Raw genomic sequence first — 24,242 nt, 5'->3', positions numbered from 1 at the left:
CAATTCACGGACCCGCCCTTGCTGTATGTTGCCTACGTTAGTATATCCTGTCTCTCTCCCATCAGTCCTCTTATAAGGAATAAGGAGTCCTAAGCACCAAAAGTTGCAGGTCTCAATAGCCACGGCTGTATACGAAAAAACTTAAGTAAATGCTATCCAAACAGGCATACCTCTCGCTGTGAACCAGGCCCAAAGTCTTAGGGGCATATCTACTAAACTGCGGGTTTGGAAAAGTGGAGATATTGCCTATAGCAGCCAATCAGATTCTAGCTGTCATTTATTTAGTACATTCTACAAAATGAAAGCTTGAATCTGATTGGTTGCTATAGGCAACATCTCCACTTTTCAAACCCACAGTTTAGTAAATATACCCCTTAGTCTTTGTTCTTATATATAAATCCGGCTTTTGTGATATAAATTGGACATATCCTGCTTGTATTAAAAATCAGCCCGTTGTATGCAAGTGAGGACCGGATAATCAATGAGAGTTTATACTGGTTTACACTACCTATACTAGGTGGTTATAGTTACAGACAAAAATAGTCGTCCTGTTTAAGAACAATCAATGCCACATCCTTAGAATGCAGTGAATCTCTGTTATACACTCATCTGCCAGAAGGAAATTATTTCACTTCTCCTCCACGGTTTGTAGCCAGGTCTGATCATTCCTCAGAGCTGAATTCCTATGTCCATAATATTTAAATGTTATGTCACAGTCCCGGGACAAGGTTAGCTTGACGTGTTTCATTGCAAGGTTATTTCCTAAGAAGCAAGTTTATTATTAATTTACTAAATTGCGGGTTTAAAAAGTGAGGATGTTGCCTATTGCAACCCATCAGATTCTAGTTATCATTTATTTAGTACATTCTACAAAATGACAGCTAGAATCTGAAATAGTGGAGATGTTGCCTATGGCAACCAATCAAACCCGCAGTTTAGTACATATACCCCGGGATTTCTGTTACATGCACTTTCTGCCATTTATGGCTTGTCATTAGGTACTTGCTGTATCAAAGTTAATGAAGTGTACGATAAATACAAACTTTGAGATTCACCAAAAATAGACTGACTTATCTACCAATAGATCAATCATATCATTATACCCAACCATATTGTAAAATGAGCTATATATACTTGTACTACTCATTATCCAAATCCGTATGTAAAGGGAGCATCGCAAGTAGGGGACATACATTAACTATTTTGTCTCTAATTATCTCTACCACATTATAGATGGAAGTAATAATTTTGTATCTGTATTCCTCACAAGGCTCATTATGGCTGGATTAGTGGTACAGAAGGGTGGGCTTTCGTTTCATAATTATATAGTTACAACAACTTGCATTTAGAAATCGTGTCGTCTTCACTGGTTATTAACTGGCTTCATGTCTAGTGGTGGAGTATCTGCAGTACTGGGTATACAGCTGTATGCAGCAGTGGTTACCTCGGTCAGATTGCATTCTTCACTGATTCTCTAATACCCCTTTCTCACCAAAATCAGGGGTCCGATACGGGATAGTGAACACGGTTTCAACCAGTGTTGCAACCAGTCACTCTGCACTTTGGGGTGTATCCCAGGTCGCCGACTTTCACTCTGTACCCGCGTCTTCCATGAATTTTCAAGTTGAGCCCCTCCAATGAGCTGCTTTTAACAGAGCACATTTCAGACAGCAGCGTATCTGGTTATAACCCGAGAATATCCCTGGTCGTGACCCCGGGTCACCTTATTCACACAGACAAACGACATTGCCGCCCCGGCAATAGCCCAGTTATATGAACCCGGGATATTGTCGGGTGACAGAGCCTCCCACGCCGGCAAATTCCCAGGCTTAGTGTTTAGCACTTCTGCCTCACAGCACTGGGGTCACTGGGGACACTCCAAAAACATACTGGTAGGTTAATTGGCTGCTATTAAATTGCCCTCAGTCTCTCTCGGCCTGTGTGTGTATGTTAGGAAATTTAGATTGTAAGCTCCAATGGGGCAGGGACTGATGTGAATGAGTTCTCTGTACAGCGCTGCGGAATAAGTGGTGCTATATAAATAAGTAGATGATGATGATGATGACTGGGTTCACACTGAACACAGTTCTGTCCGGGTCTCCCTGGCAACATCGTAAGAGGAGCTTTGATTGGCTCCTCTTATTATGTTTTGGTTTTTTTTAACTTTCAATAGTTTTCAGTGAGACCCGGGTTGAAACATGATATTACATATACAGTATATAGGTAGGAGACCTGTTCTCCGAAACACTTTGTTCCCAAGCATTCCTTATGGGATAGTGCCAGTGAGACGTGTTTGCTGCCCAAGAGATATCTGCCTCTTTGTGGAGTATCCTAGATTCCGGGACACCGGATAACATTTAGCTAGGACAACCCTACATGCGTAATGGAAAAAAGAAAAGGTTTTACTATTTTTCTCTTTAGAGACAACCAAAAGTATAACACAACTGGTAAATGTTCAGGAGAACTGTACACTGAACTGGAGACGTTTGACCTTTTCTTAAAAGTGGTTCTAAAGCTGCTTCATAGAATCGGCTCTAATGTTGAAAAATTTGCAGTAAATTCTTTCCATAGACTAAATCCCAGCAAGATGAACCGGCCAGTAACGTAAACATGTTCAAGATTAATTTCTACATTGTATCTTATTGTATCTTATTGTATCTTATTTGTGACAGTTTTTTTGTGTAAAATTAAAACTCAAACACAGTAATCTTCACTGTTTATAGAACCTTGAATGCGAGACGAAAACTTTGAACTGCAAAGTTGATCCTGCTCAATCACGTCTTATTACTCCATATAACAGTTCTATAGCAGTCTTTCTGTTATCTTACCCTCTACCTATAAATCCTCCTATTACTCCATACAACCTCTTCCTATAACTCCTTTTATTACTACTTATATCCACTAGCTCCTCCCATTACTACATAAATCAACTAACTCCTCCCATTACTCCATATATCCTCTAGCTCCTCCCATTACTCCATGTAACCTCTAGCTCCTCCCATTACTCCATGTAACCTCAAGCTCCTCCATTACTCCATGTAACCTCTAGCTCCTCCATTACTCCATGTAACCTCTAGCTCCTCCATTACTCCATGTAACCTCTAGCTCCTCCATTACTCCATGTAACCTCTAGCTCCTCCATTACTCCATGTAACCTCTAGCTCCTCCATTACTCCATGTAACCTCTAGCACCTCCCATTACTCCATGTAACCTCTAGCACCTCCCATTACTCCATGTAACCTCTAGCTCCTCCATTACTCCATGTAACCTCTAGCTCCTCCATTACTCCATGTAACCTCTAGCACCTCCCATTACTCCATGTAACCTCTAGCACCTCCCATTACTCCATGTAACCTCTAGCTCCTCCATTACTCCATGTAACCTCTAGCACCTCCCATTACTCCATGTAACCTCTAGTACCTCCCATTACTCCATGTAACCTCTAGCTCCTCCATTACTCCATGTAACCTCTAGCTCCTCCATTACTCCATGTAACCTCTAGCTCCTCCATTACTCCATGTAACCTCTAGCTCCTCCTTTACTCCATGTAACCTCTAGCTCCTCCATTACTCCATGTAACCTCTAGCTCCTCCATTACTCCATGTAACCTCTAGCACCTCCCATTACTCCATGTAACCTCTAGCTCCTCCATTACTCCATGTAACCTCTAGCACCTCCCATTACTCCATGTAACCTCTAGCACCTCCCATTACTCCATGTAACCTCTAGCTCCTCCATTACTCCATGTAACCTCTAGCACCTCCCATTACTCCATGTAACCTCTAGCACCTCCCATTACTCCATGTAACCTCTAGATCCTCCATTACTCCATGTAACCTCTAGCACCTCCCATTACTCCATGTAACCTCTAGTACCTCCCATTACTCCATGTAACCTCTAGCACCTCCCATTACTCCATGTAACCTCTAGCTCCTCCATTACTCCATGTAACCTCTAGCTCCTCCATTACTCCATGTAACCTCTAGCTCCTCCATTACTCCATGTAACCTCTAGCTCCTCCATTACTCCATGTATCCTCTAGCTCCTCCATTACTCCATGTAACCTCTAGCACCTCCCATTACTCCATGTAACCCCTAGCTCCTCCCATTGCTGCATGTATCCCCTAGCTCCTCCCACTACTCCATGTAACCCCTAGTTCCTCCCATCACTCCTCCTTTACCTCTCTGTATCATTGGATGTCACCGCTCCCGGTGGAAGCTGCATCTCCCGGTATCCAGCACTTGGGACACACTGTCTGTACAGACAGGTTCTCCGGATGTCTGTTGCACATAACCTCTAGCACCTCCCATTACTCCATGTAACCTCTAGCACCTCCCATTACTCCATGTAACCTCTAACTCCTCCCATTACTCCATATATCCTTTAGCTCCTCCCATTACTCCATGTAACCTCTAGCTCCTCCCATTACTCCATGTAACCTCAAGCTCCTCCATTACTCCATGTAACCTCTAGCTCCTCCATTACTCCATGTAACCTCTAGCTCCTCCATTACTCCATGTAACCTCTAGCTCCTCCATTACTCCATGTAACCTCTAGCTCCTCCATTACTCCATGTAACCTCTAGCTCCTCCATTACTCCATGTAACCTCTAGCACCTCCCATTACTCCATGTAACCTCTAGCACCTTCCATTACTCCATGTAACCTCTAGCTCCTCCATTACTCCATGTAACCTCTAGCACCTCCCATTACTCCATGTAACCTCTAGTACCTCCCATTACTCCATGTAACCTCTAGCTCCTCCATTACTCCATGTAACCTCTAGCTCCTCCATTACTCCATGTAACCTCTAGCTCCTCCATTACTCCATGTAACCTCTAGCTCCTCCATTACTCCATGTAACCTCTAGCTCCTCCATTACTCCATGTAACCTCTAGCACCTCTCATTACTCCATGTAACCTCTAGCTCCTCCATTACTCCATGTAACCTCTAGCACCTCCCATTACTCCATGTAACCTCTAGCACCTCCCATTACTCCATGTAACCTCTAGCTCCTCCATTACTCCATGTAACCTCTAGCACCTCCCATTACTCCATGTAACCTCTAGTACCTCCCATTACTCCATGTAACCTCTAGCACCTCCCATTACTCCATGTAACCTCTAGCTCCTCCATTACTCCATGTAACCTCTAGCTCCTCCATTACTCCATGTAACCTCTAGCTCCTCCATTACTTCATGTAACCTCTAGCTCCTCCATTACTCCATGTAACCTCTAGCACCTCCCATTACTCCATGTAACCTCTAGCACCTCCCATTACTCCATGTAACCTCTAGCTCCTCCATTACTCCATGTAACCTCTAGCACCTCCCATTACTCCATGTAACCTCTAGTACCTCCCATTACTCCATGTAACCTCTAGCACCTCCCATTACTCCATGTAACCTCTAGCTCCTCCATTACTCCATGTAACCTCTAGCTCCTCCCATTACTCCATGTAACCTCTAGTACCTCCCATTACTCCATGTAACCTCTAGCACCTCCCATTACTCCATGTAACCTCTAGCTCCTCCATTACTCCATGTAACCTCTAGCTCCTCCATTACTCCATGTAACCTCTAGCTCCTCCATTACTCCATGTAACCTCTAGCTCCTCCATTACTCCATGTAACCTCTAGCACCTCCCATTACTCCATGTAACCTCTAGCACCTTCCATTACTCCATGTAACCTCTAGCTCCTCCATTACTCCATGTAACCTCTAGCACCTCCCATTACTCCATGTAACCTCTAGTACCTCCCATTACTCCATGTAACCTCTAGCTCCTCCATTACTCCATGTAACCTCTAGCTCCTCCATTACTCCATTTATCCTCTAGCTCCTCCATTACTCCATGTAACCTCTAGCACCTCCCATTACTCCATGTAACTCCTAGCTCCTCCCATTGCTGCATGTATCCCCTAGCTCCTCCCACTACTCCATGTAACCCCTAGTACCTCCCATTACTCCATGTAACCTCTAGCTCCTCCATTACTCCATGTAACCTCTAGCTCCTCCATTACTCCATGTAACCTCTAGCACCTCCCATTACTCCATGTAACCTCTAGCACCTTCCATTACTCCATGTAACCTCTAGCTCCTCCATTACTCCATGTAACCTCTAGCACCTCCCATTACTCCATGTAACCTCTAGTACCTCCCATTACTCCATGTAACCTCTAGCTCCTCCATTACTCCATGTAACCTCTAGCTCCTCCATTACTCCATGTAACCTCTAGCTCCTCCATTACTCCATTTATTCTCTAGCTCCTCCATTACTCCATGTAACCTCTAGCACCTCCCATTACTCCATGTAACTCCTAGCTCCTCCCATTGCTGCATGTATCCCCTAGCTCCTCCCACTACTCCATGTAACCCCTAGTTCCTCCCATCACTCCTCCTTTACCTCTCTGTATCATTGGATGTCACCGCTCCCGGTGGAAGCTGCATCTCCTGGTATCCAGCACTTGGGACACACCGTCTGTACAGACAGGTTCTCCGGATGTCTGTTGCACATAACATAATGACTCCGTCATGTAAGACGTTACATAGGCAGAAGGTTTCGTGATTCATGTTTCTCACGCAGACAGAAAGTTTGAGATTTGAGGCAGTTATCCCATCCTATATTAATAAACCTTTGACGTGGGAATGTATATTTAGTTTTCCTTTTCCGAAGTGCCAGTTGTGGGAAACGGGGGAGAGTCTTGTGCCGTCCTGTAGGCTGGATCATCAGGGATCAGTGCAGGGTTAGGACATCTGTGGCTCTCCAGCTGCTGTAGAACCACAAGTCCCAGCATGCCCTCACAGCCAGCGGGACCAGCTGCAGAGAGTGTCCTGTGCTGTACAGTGTGACAGACAGCAGAGATTAGATCAATTCATCGTGTAATAGTTGTGGATTATCTCCCATAAAACTGTATCTGATGCGGTATAAAAATTCATTATATGTAATCTTGTTACTATGTTGGGCAGAGATGGGGGAGGTGATGGATGGATGTATGTGTACAGCACATGTTATTCTGCCTCGCTCGTCTAATATGTACTGGTACTGTGATGTTACATGCTCTTTATCATGTGATGCCGCACATTGGTGTGTCATACGTGTGCGGTGCCGTACATAGACGTGTGGAGGGGTTGGTAAACTTGCAGTTGTTAAGCCTTATGGTAACGTCTTGTTAAATGACAGAACCACAGATGGATATTATGTTTTATTCTGCTGGGTAAATATCGCAACCTCCTTCCCATAAGATACATGATCTGCTCTTAATCACTTGTTCCTGAGCTAGTAAACTGTCCGTTTTCACCATCCTTCCTGTAAGAGGAATATGGGGAAACTTGGGACAGCTGTTCCCAATACCCATTAAATACCGATCCCTCCGTCCCAGGCTCCTCATAGCTCTCCATGCACCGGACAGAGCAGGACCTCCCTCAACGCTGGGAGGATTTCACTTTCTTATTAAACATGGACTCTTCTGTGGTTCATCTTATCCTGTCCCTACAAACCTGTTTTCTAAGGCTCGGAATATCTGTGCTCAAAAATGGTCTCCACATCCTGCGAGGGACGGAAGAGGGAGCTGGAGCCGGGATGGGTACATACAGATTACATTATTGTGTGCGGCGTTCTGGGAGCTGTCCCCGCATTTCATTCTGTCCTCCTGTGTCATGTCTTACAGACAAGCAGAACGATGTGGAGATCCCTTCCCCAACTCAGAAGGAGCGAGAGAAGAAGAAGAAACAGCAGACGATGTGCCAAATCAGCGGTGTCAAGAAACTCACTCACAGCTCCAGCCTGACCAACTCTACAATACCTCGATTCGGAGTGAAGACCGACCAGGAGGAACCTCTTGGCCAGGTACAGATGTGTTCCCAGTCTTCTAGGAACAGTGTCACACAGGAGTTCTAGAGTCTGAAGGGATGGAACGCTGGTCTGTCACATGACCACACATCAGCTGACACTGCCCTATGTAATATGTGTATATAATGCCTGTTGCAGGAGCATTTAATATATATAGTGCATAATATTTTTTATGTTTTACTATAGATTTAAAGGATGGTATATTTTGCATAACATTTTAGATTATTTTGTTGCTGGAATCATTTCAACTGCATTTGTTATCTCTGTCTCGTTTCTCTCCCTCGGTGCTATGGCTGGTGGTTGATGGTTGTATCGGAGGGTCTGGGACTTTAGAGCGATAGATACTAACTTTGAGGTCTCACCTTGCTTTTACATGCAGTGATTTAGAAAGCCACTAGCCCATTTAATCCCTATGCAGAGACACAATGGTTCTGTGCAATCAGCAATTCCAGATATAAATGAAAACGCAAAGACGGAGCTTTGTAGAATATTGTTTTCATAATGGTGTCCTGATAATAGATCAGGACAAGAGGAAATAGTTACCCTCTTTAATACCCAATGTTATCCCATTATATAGCCAGACGTGAGGTGCACAATATTTCCATATCTGCATCTGCTAACTGGTTATAGATCTGTACAGGCTTTTACTGTGTTAGGATAATTCATTTTTGTATCCCGAGTATAACTGAGATCCAGTCCAACTGCGGCTGGCCAATAAGAATCCGCACCGACCTCACGTTGACTCTGTCTCTCTACCCTTCAGGAATTGGATCATTTAAACAAGTGGGGCCTTAACATCTTCCGAGTGGCGGAATATTCCAATAACCGTCCGCTGGGCTGCATAATGTACACCATATTTCAGGTGAGTAGTGTTTACAGAGACGTGATCATGACATAGCTGATGGGGGTACTCTTTGTTCTATGTCCAGAGGGCCACGTAGTGGATGCTGGAGGTGTAGTTACATAGACGTGATCATGACATAGCTGATGGGGGTACTCTTTGTTCTACGTCCTGAGGTCCATGTAGTGGATGCTGGAGGTGTAGTTACAGAGACAGGTCAAATCCAGCTTCATTCAACTAAAAAGTAGCTGAACCTAAACATTGTATTGCACATGGCCTTTATAGAACCCCTATAGAGCTCTTCTAGTCTGTCTGACACATGGAGCTGTCTCTACTTGTGCTTCTATTGTCGGCTGTGAAATGGTCACAGACTTGTAAATGAAAAAGAAAAACATACTCAAGAGATGATGAGTTTGACACATTTTGCTCCCAGAGGACACGTGTAAAAATTTTGCCATGAAAGCTGTGTGTATGTCTGCAGATACTGCCAAATCCTAAACCGCATTATTTCTGTGTCAGACGTGCAAATGTAAATACTTACATCCCATAATAGTGTACAGATGCGGCTTGATAGTAAATGCCAAGTTCGCATTACCCTATTCGTACACAGTGTAATGCAATGAAATGTCATATACACCGGGGAGAATAGTGTAATTACAGGGTTATCAAACTCCTCCTAAGAACCATAACAGGAGATTGGGCAAAGTCTTAATTATGCCTCATCTTACTCTTACTCTACTTGCTAACACTTTTGCGGTGCTGTCCCCCCGCACAGGTCTAAGATGAGCTTAAATCTAGATGGGACACATTCTGGTACAGAGTGCGGTATGGAGATATGTTTACATCACAAAAATTGACGAGCTGCCAACGCTCAATAGTCTGTAATGTTTTACCACTAGAATAATATAAATGCTATACGAAGTCTAATTGCTAATGATTGATATGTCACATCCAGTGTGTAGGACTGTGTGTATGTCCCATCACACATCACCGTTGTCATATCTCTTACATGTGACTTTCCTAAGAGTAAACCCAGCTGTCTTCTGTGTCCGCAGGAAAGAGAGTTGTGTAAGATCTTTAAGATACCCATAGAAACCCTAATCACATACATGATGACCTTGGAAGATCACTACCACGCGGATGTGGCGTACCACAACAGCTTACACGCCGCGGACGTCACACAGTCCACCCACGTGCTGCTCTCCACGCCGGCATTGGATGTAAGAGACGGACGGGGCGAGGTTTGGTGAGGGCTGTTCTGTGGGATGTATTTCATGGCTGTTTCTGCAAATTGGTGGCTGAAGAGAGTGAAGCTGTTGTCCGACCCCTCGTCTGCTTAAAGGGGTTGTCCAGATGAGTTATGTGTACACACCCTCCTGCAAATTTCCTACTTAATACACGGCTTCTTTTCTGTGCCTTTCAGCCACGCAATTATATCATCAATGGGGAGCTGAATGCGAGTGTACTCAGATAGCAGCTTTCAGGGCGACACAAATAGAACTGAAAGCAGCGATGAGCTATAGAAGGCCCACCGAGCCTTAACCTGGGCTGGTCTATAATAAGGACATGTGTGGAAGCCGTGTTTCTTAGCCAGGATAACCCCAGAGGACCCCTCTGCCTTCTCCTCTTTCTTTCTTATCCCTCTACCTCTGTACATCGTTGAAAGTCTTGTAATTTTAATAGATGTATATTCAATCCTCAATGGAGAAAGATTGAGGGCATGTGGTGCCCTTTTCTTTGTTTAAATCTTTATTTTAACTTATTACTGAGATTAAGGATAATGTGCGGCCCTTTTGAAGGTCCGAGGGCCGCACGTGTGTTGTATCGGGTTCTCCATCCTATACATCAAGAGAGAGACTTGACTCTCCGAGCAGTTGAGTGCTTTAGGCTCTCTGTGCCCCTTTCCATTCCTTGGTTTATTTAAACAATAGCTAATCAGATAAGAGGCAGAACCAGGCAGAAGTGCTGGCAGCGGGCTCGTCACAGACCAGCAGGATCGTCAGTGTGAGAGCTGTGATGGAGTTACCAGCTATCCTCCCGGGCCCTCTGAAAATATTAATAATGTACAATGTAAACAGATGGAGATAGCAGCATGGACGTCATAAGTAACACGAGCCAATCCCTGATTACGTGGTAACACTTCTCTGCCCGGACCTCTGCAGTGTCAGAATGTCCAACTCATTCAGCCAGTCTGAGATCTGCTTAATAATGTATCACAAGAAGAACATGAGACAGCCGGCGTATGGGAAGTACAATGTACATGTGTCTCAGATGTGCTGGGAGATCTACATAACTACCAGACCACATACTTAATATGGACGCTATCAATGTACATAGCCATTGCTGTGCGCAAAAACTTTAATCCATGTGTGTTACTGTGTGTGTGTATGTGTGTGTGTGTATATATGTTTGTGTGTGTGTGTGTGTGTATGTATGTGTATATATATATATATATATATATATATATATATATATAATTATTCTGCATACTCCTTGTTCCCCTAGACAAGGAGGAGGATGCATAGTCATAAAGTGGCTTCCATTATACCCCCTGCTACCACCTTATTAATATAAAAGGGGGTACTACTTATGTACTTATTAGGGAAATATACTTATTTCCAGCAAACAGTGAGCGCGCAGACCAGACATGTTAAGGAGAGGTGCGTGGCAGACAGTGCTGTAGTCATATTACATATTACATGTCACACTGTACACTACATGTATGATGATGTGCTAATCTCCCCGTGTCTTCCCGCCAGGCGGTGTTTACAGACCTGGAGACCTTGGCGGCATTATTCGCAGCTGCTATTCATGACGTGGATCATCCCGGAGTTTCCAATCAGTTTCTTATTAATACAAGTAAGTGGATCCAGCGTCTCATCCAGTTAAAGAGCTTATGGCGTTGGTCAGCACAGAAGTGGCTGAGGGTGGTCACAGCGCAGAACATCTGTCCTGTAATAACACAAGCTGCCAGCCACAATCCTTTCCCCTGTCTATATAATAGAAGTATTGTACTGTCTACTGGGAGAAGAGACTGTATACTGCAACACGCCAAAGCTATATCTGCCAATATGTCAAACTGCCCTGGGTGCATCAGCGTATTTCTACGTTTTACCCATTTATATCCCGTAGAGCCAATACACCAATTATCATAATAATATGGTACTGTGTAGCAGCTAACAGTATATCAAAATACCACATATCATTAAAATCAGTTATACATTAGGCAAAGACAAAAAGTGTTGCTTAGGAAGCTCTGTTTAAATATACATATATCTTCCTACATGCAGTTCATACCTGTCACCTACACACAGTGAGAGAGGCCACATTCTATATAACAATTCCAGACTATGACATCACTAGGAAGTAGCGACATCACTGAGCCGTGAGACACAGATGCTAAATATTGGTTTAGCCCACAAAGTCTCTGACTCCACCGTGTGTAAGTGACAGATGTACATTAAATAAATGATGATGATGACGACTAGGCCAGGCGTACTAGTACACGGTGGTTTTTCGACACTGTAACTTGACTGTCGTGTACACAAGAAAACCGATGACCGAGATTCCTCCTTTTATCTGCCACTCAGATTCGGAGCTGGCGTTAATGTACAACGACGAGTCCGTACTGGAGAACCATCATCTGGCCGTGGGGTTCAAGCTCCTGCAGGAAGAGAACTGTGACATTTTCCAGAACCTGACAAAGCGTCAACGTCAGACGATGAGGAAGATGGTGATTGACATGGTAATGAGTCACTTGTACATACGCATCAATGGTGACGGAATTAGATATGGTAAATTACCGGGCTGTAGTCCCTGGCGTGAACTAATATACACGTTGTCGTTTAGATACGGCGTATCCGACAGTGCCATACTGTAGATGGGTGTTTTTAAAGGCCATTGTGTAGACAGAGGATTACGATCTTGTGCAAATCCCCATTTCACCAGCGTGGCTGTAATCTTGTACCTTGGCAATACCATGTTGAGGGCACATTTAAATTGTGTGGACAGATTCCAGTTTTGGGGAGGGGGGGGGGTGTATCCTATCTCAGCTCTAACTCCCAAAGTAAAAATAAGGCTTTGGAAAAAAAAAAAAAACAGCCTTCAAAGCTGGACACTTTTTCCACATTACCACAGGAAGCCCTGGTGATGTCACCACGTGATGTCACTCCACATTTACACTGGTAGTAGGACCCTGGAATAGCTGACTCATCGCTTCTTTTCTATCGAAAGGATGACAATGAGTGGGATCCTACATGTATAAATCATCTCCGAGCCGAGGGTGGAAGCACTGAAGAGTGCTAGAGTCTATTGTCTATTCTGATGTTCCGAACAGTGTTCTACGGTCATGTGATTATAGTGGATTCCAAACTTTCTCAGTTCAAGGCATCCTTAGGGCTTCATAATTTTTTAAAGGCACCCCTAATCCAAAATAATTACCAAGTAGTCCCCCCCGCAGTGCTTACCACTGGCCCTGGCTGCAGCACCGCTGTGAGATCACGGCTCCACCCCAGGCAGCCGCTGCGCACAGTTTGGGAACCACTGGAATATGATGTGTATCATTGTACACTGTGGGGATTTAACACATTCCCATGATTCCTTCTGGTATCTCTCACTTCCTCTTCGGATTATTTTTGGGCCTCCCGGTCGTTTTTGACTCGCACACGCTGCAATATTAGACCAATTGCCCCATATTGTAGCGTTTGTGGCCAGAATAAATAAGGCCAACACTAAAAGTCCTCTATAGTGTAACCTTTGTGAATTGATCACATAGACGCAGAGGCTGGATAACAGAAACCGGCGTACAGGCAATGGGGGTAGCTGTTGGGCCATTACTTCAACACTTTACTTAGTAGATTGTTAATGACTTTAATGTCTACTTAACACTGTGGGTCTGAGTCATTAAGGAAAGTAAGGCAAAACAAAGGAGTAAATGTTCTCCGGAACAAACCATGTTACAATGCAAGGGGTGCAAATAATTTATTAACATAAGTTAAATGCTGTCTGTTTTTTCCATCTAGCACACAAATACTTGATCTCTGCACTGAAATTTAAAGATGATCTAGGACATGCCCTATCCAACTATAAATCTGCCCCCACATTTTAACTTTACCTCCCCCTCCAATACAACATGGTTTTGCTCAGGTGCAAAGTTACTCCTTTTTTTATGCTTTACTCTCCTTAATGACTCAGGCCCAAAGAGTTTCTGCTGTATCTATTTCTGATTAATAACTAGACTGGGTTCTAAGAGGTGGTTCCCAAGAGAATGTATTGTATATTTGATAATCAGCCGATGGGGCCCAATATGGGATCATAGATATTAGTGTGATGGTACAACATGGATATGACACAGCCATAACAAATGGAAGTGTTAGAAAGTTCCTGGGCAACATGTTGGTCATTGAGGAGTGCAGAACACACACATAATACATCATCCTTCTGAATCAGTGCCAGCAACCATTGTATGATTCCCACAGCAGCGTTCCTTCCGTTACTCTGTGGGTGTTGTGGCTCAGTGGTTAGCACTTCTGCCTCACAGCAGAGTTCGAGTTCGATTTCCGACCATGGCCTTATCTGTGTGGAGTTTGTATGTTCTCCCCGTGTTTGCGTGGGCTTCTTCCCACATAGTAGTAGGTTAATTTACTGCTATTAAATTGCCCTTAGTCTCTCGCACTCTGTGTGTGTATGTTAGGGGATTTAGATTGTAAGCTCCAATGGGGCAGGGACTGATGTGAGTGAGTTCTCTTATACAACACAGATCAAATTGTTGCCATATAGAAAGTTTTTAAAATTATGCAATTACAATAATTCCTGTATAATTTAGGGCACAGTAGTTTTTCACATATAATGTTTCTTACCCTATCAGGTCCTGGCAACCGATATGTCCAAGCACATGAGCTTGTTAGCTGACCTGAAGACTATGGTGGAGACCAAAAAAGTGACCAGTTCTGGTGTCTTGTTGCTAGATAACTACACAGACAGGATGCAGGTGAGTAATAACACGGGAGATATGTGGGTTCTGTTGTCATTGTACATAACAAAGTTCCATTCCAGGATGGCAGGGGAGGGGTGGGCGGCATAGGAGAAAAGTAGGGGCATAATATTTATATATAGAGATGCAAATATAGTTTGCCAGGGATCAGTTAATAGATGTATGTGTGCAGCACAATATTAGGATTGAGGTGCCTATCCCAAAGAGCTTACAATCTAAACGGGCGATAGCAGGCATTCATTCCATCACTGCTCTCTTCCGTTGCAGGTCCTCCGTAACATGGTGCACTGCGCCGACCTCAGCAACCCAACCAAACCGCTGGAACTGTATCGTCAGTGGACGGACCGAATCCTGGAGGAGTTCTTCAGACAGGGAGACAAGGAGAGGGAGAGGGGGATGGAGATCAGCCCTATGTGTGACAAGCATACGGCCTCCGTGGAGAAGTCCCAGGTGAGCAGTCTTACGTCCGACCACTACACAGGGTGTATGTCTGCCCTCAAATCAGCTTTCTGTGTCACTGGTGGCAGTGAAGGAGCTGTCGTCTTGGATATAGGTCACTAACGTGGCCATTTTTAGATGGTTTGATGACTGGAGGTTATGGCGGGGAACTGGCGCAAAGTAAGTGGCGGTCTTACACCCAGCAGCCAGTTACAGTTTACTAGTGTAGACAAAGAAAGTAAACGATCATTGCTCCACCCCTTTTCCCCGAAGCCCCCATTTCGCTCTAAAAAATTGGGACTATTAGATGGTAAGAAGTCACCCTCTAATTTTGGAGTAATAAGATGGTACAAAGAGCAGCATTGCTGTATCACGTAGCAACCAATCAGATCTCGGCTTTCATTAGTGTGACTACACTGAGCTGCTAAAAGCTATTAGCTGGTTGGTTGCTGTGGGTTACAGGACATCATTGCTCATTCCACCATAGCATGGGCAGAGGGTCATATATTTTTACTTGGTGATCTGATCAGCGTGGGAGCAGACTGAATGTCACCTGAAGTCCCTCTATATATACTATGTACTTACATTACCTCTTCTATATTTTTAAATTATTTTGATAAATTTAGTCAACACCACCATTCATATATTTCTCATATATTCTTTTCAAAGATGTCTTCCACTGCGCTGTCCTTGAGTTTTGTGGCCTCCAGTTCATGTCCTCCCATCACGCTTTGTATGGGGCAGAGGCTTGGCAAACTACGACTCTCCAGCTGCGGTGGAACTACAAGTCCCAGCAGGCCCTGGCTGGAGAGTCACATGTTGCCCAAGCCTGGTATAATGTCTCCCCATGTGACTAATACCTCCTTTAATTTCCAGTCATCACCGCCGTAAACATGAGACCATATTACAAAGCCGGCGGGACATTCACGGGGCGTCCTGGCCGTAGACGAGACCAGCTCAATGGGCATCTGTGGTCGTTGGTTGTCGCCATGCATCTGTTTGCCCGAGTGATGCTAAGATACATCTGCTGAGTCATATGAGGCCACAGCTGGAGGTCTGACCCGCAGCAGCAGAGTCTATCTCAGCCCCGCCGTGCACTCTCGCTGAGTCATAACTCGGATATCAGCATCCTCTGTATTGCACACTCTTATCATTTATATTCCGGAGGAAATCTGCAAGTGAAAAGGGATGTTGGTCCAGGTGACAGGTTCAAAAGATTTAAAAGTGGGTTATTCACTTTCAGATGACTTTAGCCAACCATTAAAAAGCTTTTCTTATATATTTACTGCTCATTATGGCTTTAAGGTGTTTTTCCAGTCAATGTAGGCGGAAGTGTAAGTCAATAAAGTAGTCTTAACCCTTTGCATTTCTGTTAATTACCAGGTTGGCTTCATAGATTATATCGTCCACCCTCTGTGGGAGACGTGGTCAGATCTCGTCCACCCGGACGCTCAGGATATCCTTGATACATTGGAGGACAACAGGGATTGGTACCAAGGAATGATCCCGCAAAGTCCATCTCCGCCTCCGGATGACCAGGATAAGGACGAGGAGAGCTGCATTGAGAAGTTTCAGTTTGAGCTGACATTGGAGGAGGAGGCCGAGGAGTCCGATAAGGACAGGAACAGTGGCATCGAGGAAGAACAGGATCCAGGAGAGAGCTCTGTAATCCCGGAGCACCAGCTAGACACGGAGGAGGAAACCAGGCAGGAGGGACAAGTAGAACAGACTGACAACTTCTCAAATAACGCGTCTCCCCTGGAGTCCTGAACTTTGCTGACGTAAAACTTTCAGACATTATTTAACACACAAAGAACTGTTTTACACAGAGATCAAAATGTGGTTTATTTCCAATTGCATATTTATTTTTTGCTTTCTTTATTTTTAGTTTTGTTTTTTTATTTTTGGTTGTATTTTTTTTTTATTCTCAAGGGGAACAAACACATTACTGTAGATCCAGATACTTTGCACAGAATAGGAGTTTGTTGCCATAAGAATGCTACAACACACTCTACAAAAAAAAACAAAAAAACTGTAATTTATTTTATTTTTAATACTTTTTTCTAAATAAGTGGTTTTTCTTTCCCTTTTCAAATACGTTTTTATTTTTTTCTTTCCCTTTCAAACGGATGCAACAAGGAAACCAAGTTTTTAATTTCTATGTTTGCGCATTGCAGTGATAAGCCATTTTTTTTCAGGAAAAAAAGAACAAAAAAACCCATTAAGAACTAAATATTGAAACGTATGTCATTCTTATTTTATTTCATACCTGTGGAACGTCGTCTTTTTTTTTTTTTTTTTCATCAATTTTTTTTTTTTGTAAAGCTCGGCCAAGCCGGGTTCACTCCTGTGGATTTTTCATTTTCTGGGAGTGACGTAGGAATACAAGGACTGTGGAAAATGGGTGTGCCTTTTATGTATATGTTTTTATGTGTCTTTCGTTGTCTGGCAAACAGCGCTCCTGTGGCAAAGGCTTCTGGGTAAATTGTATCAGTGCTACAAGGTCACATGCGCAGTGTGGCCAATGACATGTATACATGGTGTTCAGAGTCTACTGGGTGGTGTATTGTAGAAGTCATCCTTTTACTGCTAGTAAGGAAGGCTAGATCAGCCACCCTGTTTGGTAGCCAAACAGTAAACGAATGTGGGATCCTTCAGCCTCCAACAGACACGTTTTTTTGGTAAAAAAAAAACAAAACAAAAACAGAAAAAATGTAATTTTATTTAAATCTATCTTTCTCTTTAATCTCTTAACATAGATATATCTATATATATAATATATATTTTCTAAATGCTTATAATTTATTGATCGCCTTCTCTCATGAGATCCACATTAACGCCATAGATTTATGGGGGTTCCGGCTAATGGATGGGGAAGGAAAAGATTATCATTGTAGAAGCCTTGGCGGAAAGTCTTCCTCAACCCCTCCGTTCCTTTGCACGTACTGGCAATACATTCACAGCAATGCGGTTTTTTAAGGAGACAGCAAGCTGCGAAAGTGCGGGGAGGAAAAGAGTACGATGTTTTTACTTTCCACCACTAGTTTTGTTTATTCCATTTGCTTTGTTTTATGTTATATGTTGTTGTTGTTGTTGTTGTTGTTGTTGTTGTTGTTTTTATATTAATCTATTTATTTTTGTTGCCAAATACTTGCATATCTGTAAGCTGCGTCTATGAAGGATTGAGATATAAAGGCTCATTTCTGTTCCTCACCGCCCGCTAGTAGTATTTATACACAAACGAGGACATTCCTCAGAACTTTGGCGCAGGATCAAAATGTTTTGGAACCCAGCGCAACCAAGGAGACATAGACTGTTGTTCTCTTGCCGGAACCAACAGAATCTGATTAGTTGCCGTGGGTTACAACAGCTTTTTCCTGTGAACCAGTTTTCATACAGGTCTTTCAGATCCGCCTCGCTGCTCCACATTTAGATGTCATTTCATATAGTAATGATTTGCGGTGCGGTATAGTCATATTTACTTGCCGCTAATCAGATACCAGTACTGTTATCATGCACCGGGCATGTAATTGTTATTAGGGTTCTCATCACCTCAGCACAGTTCAGCCATTTTTAGCTGACGTTCTGTGACTCACCCCTCAGTGATGTCACTAATGTATTCATAGACTGCATTCTCATGAATAATGACTCCACCCACAAAATGGCTGCCTCCACTGTGAGTAGGTTATAAGGTGACTTTAAGCCTTCATGGTTTAAGGTGTCTCTCACTACTAGCTAAAATGTGGTTTATTGTCATTCAGATTAGTTATGAAAAGAAACTAAAAGGCAAATGAACATTCTTTAAAACGGACGTATTTCTGTCATGACTCAATGTCAGAGCTCGGAACGGACAATGCTTTAAAAACATTTCCGTACGTGTAGTTTCTTGTGGTTCGTACCAAGTGCAATAGAGCCCTGTCTATGTTGGAACAATGTAAAGCAAATGCCAAGTTCTGCAAAATACAACAATACCCTAATGTGGGGTTTGTAGGAAGTAAATCTTAAGGCTGATTTAATTATCTGGAGCAAATAACTATTTTTTTTTTTTATTCAGTGTGCCCAGTCACATTAAAGTGTACCAGCGTTTATATACACAGGGGAGGCAGCCATATTGTGGGAGGCGGCCTATCAACTTACTAGGCACTAAGATAAAGTAGCAAAGAGTTGCTTAGAACCTTCTTGTCATCACCTCGTGTGGATGTTACCATTATAATCCAATCTTACATTAAGATAGCAAACGACAAGAGTGTCCTTTATTTACCCGGTGTCATAAATGAGGGTCCCCTGCTAATTAGCACTTACCCAAGCCCTATAACAGATGTCTATATATATATATATATATATATATATATACATATATATATACATATATATATATATATATATATATATATACCTCTATGCATATGGGCACAGTAATGTGACATCACTCCCTTCAGTTCAATTACATTTGAAATATATTAATATTTGCAAGTGATTGAGCTCATTAAGGCTTGATGAAGGTCCAATTAGGACTGAAACATCATCTGTACGATTGGGTGGGGGGATGATTGTGTCACTTATTGATTCACTAAGAACTAATAACATCACTGAGGTGCGAGGCGTCGGGTGCCTCAGTCATGTTCCCACTGAATAGACAGGCTGGTACGCCCACACTGCCTCCACCGGTTGCAGGCTCACATGTACATTTGCCTTCCGTGCAGTGTACCCGCCGCTCTCGAGAAGCAGCTTACAGACTGCAATATACGCCTATTTATTTCTAGCTCTATCTGCCTTACGTTACATTTTGTTTGCCATAGTCCTTGGGAATCAAATGGGGCACATCCGATTCAGCGCTGAGTGCCTCCGGAACGGACACGAAGGCACCTCGCGTTACTGCCAACACTGCCGCTCTCCGCTCGCACCCCTTAGGGATGCGAAGGGAAATCCACGATGTTGCGGTACTGTAATAACTAAAAAACAAAAATGCGTAGCCGCAAAGTTGTGGCTTAATTGAATCTGCCCCATTATGTGTGTGTTGTGTTTATTTTTATGTGCGAGGGCTGTGGATGGTGAGGAGAATGATCAAAGTGGTTTATATTTATTCTCGTCTGACGTGTTTCTCTGTATTGTGACGTGAACATACATCCTTCCAAAGACCATCATTACAGAGCAATGTATGTAGAGACTCTGTAGTCCCCTGCAGGCAAGGTGCTGGCGTATTGTGTGAGTACAAACTAAAGATATTACCTTGGTTACACCGTGATGACCACGTTGTTATTGCCAGAGCGGACAAACGCCTGCCAATGGGCTCGAAAGAATAACCCTTCAAGAACTCTTCTAACCGTTTCATTTTACATGTTATTTCAAGGTCTAAATGCAATTTCCACTTGGCTGCAGATTTCTTACTTGCAGCTAAAAGGTCTCCTGACAACCGTCTTTAAGGTGCAGTTGTCGGTGACACTCCCCACTGGCAGAAATCTGAAAGAGCCAATCACAGTAAGGAAGGGGCGGCTGTGCTGACAACTGTACCAGGGAGCTGCTTGTCCAGTATTACTTTTAGATAGAGGGTAGAAAGCTGTATAATGTGATGTAATTGTGCGATAAGCACAGACTTCGTCGTAGGGGGGTCTCAGTATGAAAGGTCTAAAGTTTGCACTTTATGCCCCCATCACATATATACAATAGCCTTTCCACTGACACTAACCTGTATTAAGGAATGAGCCATTCACTGTTGTTCAAGACATCCCCCAAATTATCTGGTAAATCCCAAATCCATGAGCGAATATATGTGCGTTCTGCGTTAAAATTTACCCGTGAAGATGTCTGTGTAGACGCACTAACACTTTCACTTATAAACCTGCCCCATCCGTTGAACTGTCAAGAGTTTTACTATTGTCCATTAATGTCCAGAGGACAACGGCATTTCAGTCCATTAGTCGTAGTGGATTATAATATGGAACGGAATTCTTCAGTAAATAGCCAAGTGTGGCTGAACCCAGCCAAGTATTAAAGGGCTACATGGGAATAAGGGTCTGGAGCGTAACATGAGATTGATGGGTGATAACTGTGGGATTATGTTGGACAGTTTGGTCAATTTTCTTTTTTTTTAGCAAATTCCGGAGTTACTCCTACAATCAGCAACCGGTAACTAATATCAAAGCACTTGGTCAAATGGACGTCCAAAAATGCACATAATAGTCATTGTTAACATGCTTTCTGCCTGTTTCCTTATAGTACATACAACACTGTGCATACAGATATATAATATATATATGTATGTGTGTGCAGTGCCATATTCATGTTCTACTATACGGACCAGCTGCGTAGTGTGGTCACGTTCCACTGTTCATTCACCAAACCTATTCTATGACCGCTAATAGCTCAGCGTCATTACATACTTCCCAGACCAAGAAACATCCAACAAATGAATGGTGTGTTTCCATGTAGAGGAGCGTGACCTAGCGGTACCCTGCCGCACCTCCCAGTAACGCCTGCTCTAGTTACCCCTCCACTAACCCATCACCAGTCGCTAATAATTGCAATGCCAATGGGCGTAACAAATGGTATTATAGCATAGGTCAATCTGTATCAGTCCTTATGCCCTGATCCAATATATATATTTACATGAGCAGCGATGGTCCCAGTGTCTTCTGTATATTGTACAGTTACATACATACGAGCACACTCACAAGTATTACAAACAGAATGTTCTCCGTTTATTTGCACAAAACGCAGCTTTAATGTAGGGATCAGAGCAAAGATTGGGCCGTTTATGGGGAACGTCTTGATGATAAATACACATCTGTGTGATAATACCCGTCTTTTTTTTCCTACTTATTTTCTAGGCTAAATTAAATGGAACTAACAGCAATTTTTAACATGGATAAACTCTTATAAAAACCGGAATACCTTTGTCAGAAAGAGTCAGACTGGCAGGTGTGACGTATGTGATTTTATTACCCATCCAGGCAGAGATATGTCCTCCTCAATCTAAGTCACATTGCAGTATTGCGATGAGCTCTGATATTCTATGTTTATTGAGTGGTGTAGAGGCTGTTGTAGGTCTTATTTGCCTTTCTTTTGCCATATTTTGATTAACGTGTAACATATGAAGCAATCAGGTTACAGGGAAACGTCACCCCCAGTGGAAAGGCCCAGACGTCTGTGGGATGTAGGTTCGTTTTCCCACAGGATATAATAAACTAAGGTCATGGTGAAAATGTTTATCCGCTAGGAAGACGGGAAGAACGAAAACCAGACAAAAAGATGAAATGCCATTTCTGTACACAGTACTGTAGCAATTGTTTTTCTATTTTTAGCCATCATATATTAATTAACCCCTGCAGCCCCAGGGGTTGGGACTTTTTTCGACTTTGCAAATATCGAAAGACCTCCCTGGGGCTTTTGGGAGTTTACCTCCCTGCTCCGCTGGAGGGAGGGGGGCGGAGCTACTATCTCCTCCAGCCAGCAGTGGAGGGGTTAAGCCTCAATGGAATCCTTTAACGGTTCTTGTACAGTTTTTATTTTTTATTCTGTTTTTGCGCGTGGTTGGTTTAAAATAAATGCATAATAAAACAAAATGGAAAAAAAAATAAAATCTGAAAAATAAAAGTGAATTCTTTTTGTACATACTGTAATGTTAAGATTGTACATTTATTCTATGGGTGGGCGTCTCTAGTTTGAGAGGCGCTGATACAGTCAATGCTCCTGGTGAGACATATAGCTGCATTCTCTGTATATTTCTATGGTGTAATATAGACAAATTGTAGAGTCGTTATTTCTGAGATTGTTGTATCACATTGCACTGTTCTCTGTACCTTACCAAATCATGAATTACAGCTTCTCAACAGAATCATGACAATACATTGTGTCTGTTTCAATTCCGAGTGTGTTACATACTGATTTTATGTCATTAACAGTGGTACACAAAAAATTATATATATATATATATATATATATATATATATATATATATATATATATAACATATAGCTGTGGGAGTTGTATATTAAAAAAGACAGCGACTAATTGTGGTGAATAGTTGGTAACACGGAGACAAATCAGCCCTCCAATTCTTAGCTATTTAATATACTTGGATATGATTTACAAAGCATTGTGCACGAATGTGGGCTGTTTACTCTGTTTTTGCCCCTAAATGTTTGTTTATCTTCTATTTATACAACATATCCAAAAAAACAGTAAAGTGTACTATTGGTACATTATACAATGCAATAAGTATAGAATTCCATTAATTATACTTTAGCCTACAGCGCTTGGTATTTCCAGGTGGTCTCCCATCCAAGTACTAACCCAGCACAAACCTGCTTAGCTTCCAACATCAGGGTGGTGCAGCTGTAGGCATATATTAATACTATGTCCTTTTAAAGTGATGTGTGCTTTCTTCTTAATAGAGGTGTCACTTCCTTTTTTTTCCCTCCAGCGTTATAATATAAACAAACAAGATCCTTTTTAAAGTGATGTGTACTTTCTTCTTAATAATGACTTATCGCTTTCTCTTTTTCCTCCAGTGTTACATATAAAGAAACAAACAAAAAAAATCAAAGTGAAAACTGTGCTACCTCTTAAACCTAAAGAACTGCAATCTTTCTTCTGATTTAAACTTCACAGCAGATATAATCCAATTATATTTCAAAATCATAAATGTTCTCATCCACAAGTCTAAGAGAGAATAGAAAAGGAGATTGATATTAGAGAGGTCTGACTTTATAGGAGTTATTCACTTTTTACAGATGAACCAAACATTTCTGAATTTATTTTTGCTTATCACTCCACAGATTGGGTTTCTAAACAAATAAAGCAACACTAGAATGATTTGCTTAAAAAGTAAACAAATATTCTTTGTTTTTATATGTTTTATATATTGGGCAAAATAAAGAATATTTGTTTACTTGTTATTTGTTTACCAATCTGTGGAGTGATAAGCGAAATGAAATACAGAAATGTTTGGTTCATCTGTAAAAACGAAATAACTCCTAAGTCAGACCTCTCTAAGAGAGGAAAGAAAAGGAGATTCATGTTACATTTGTGGAGGAGAACATTTATGAGTTTGAAATATAATTGGATCATATCTGCTGTGAAGTTTAAATCAGAAGAAAGATTGCAATTATTTAGGTT

The 24,242-nt window shown here is 42.4% G+C and overlaps 1 protein-coding gene across 5 annotated transcripts in view; it reads left to right on the top strand.

Annotated features, from left to right (window-relative positions):
• PDE4A (phosphodiesterase 4A) overlaps nucleotides 1-22,970 on the top strand; it is a 237,722-nt gene extending 214,752 nt beyond the window's left edge. For 4 of the 5 annotated variants that reach the window (XM_075206827.1, XM_075206828.1, XM_075206829.1 and 1 more), the window contains 8 exons: nucleotides 7,673-7,851; nucleotides 8,618-8,716; nucleotides 9,751-9,915; nucleotides 11,455-11,554; nucleotides 12,286-12,440; nucleotides 14,562-14,684; nucleotides 14,955-15,137; nucleotides 16,509-22,970. In XM_075206827.1, coding sequence (XP_075062928.1) covers nucleotides 7,673-7,851; nucleotides 8,618-8,716; nucleotides 9,751-9,915; nucleotides 11,455-11,554; nucleotides 12,286-12,440; nucleotides 14,562-14,684; nucleotides 14,955-15,137; nucleotides 16,509-16,895 — 1,391 coding nt within the window. In that variant the 3' untranslated portion in view covers nucleotides 16,896-22,970. The other variant, XM_075206830.1, reaches the window with a different exon arrangement.
• The last annotated feature ends 1,272 nt before the right edge of the window (nucleotides 22,971-24,242 follow it).

This window comes from Mixophyes fleayi, chromosome 4 (genome assembly GCF_038048845.1).
Source record: "Mixophyes fleayi isolate aMixFle1 chromosome 4, aMixFle1.hap1, whole genome shotgun sequence".
In the NCBI taxonomy this organism is placed as follows: Eukaryota; Metazoa; Chordata; class Amphibia; order Anura; family Limnodynastidae; genus Mixophyes; species Mixophyes fleayi.
The sequence above is the reverse complement of the archived record's forward strand: the minus strand, read 5'-3'. Positions and strand labels throughout refer to the sequence as shown.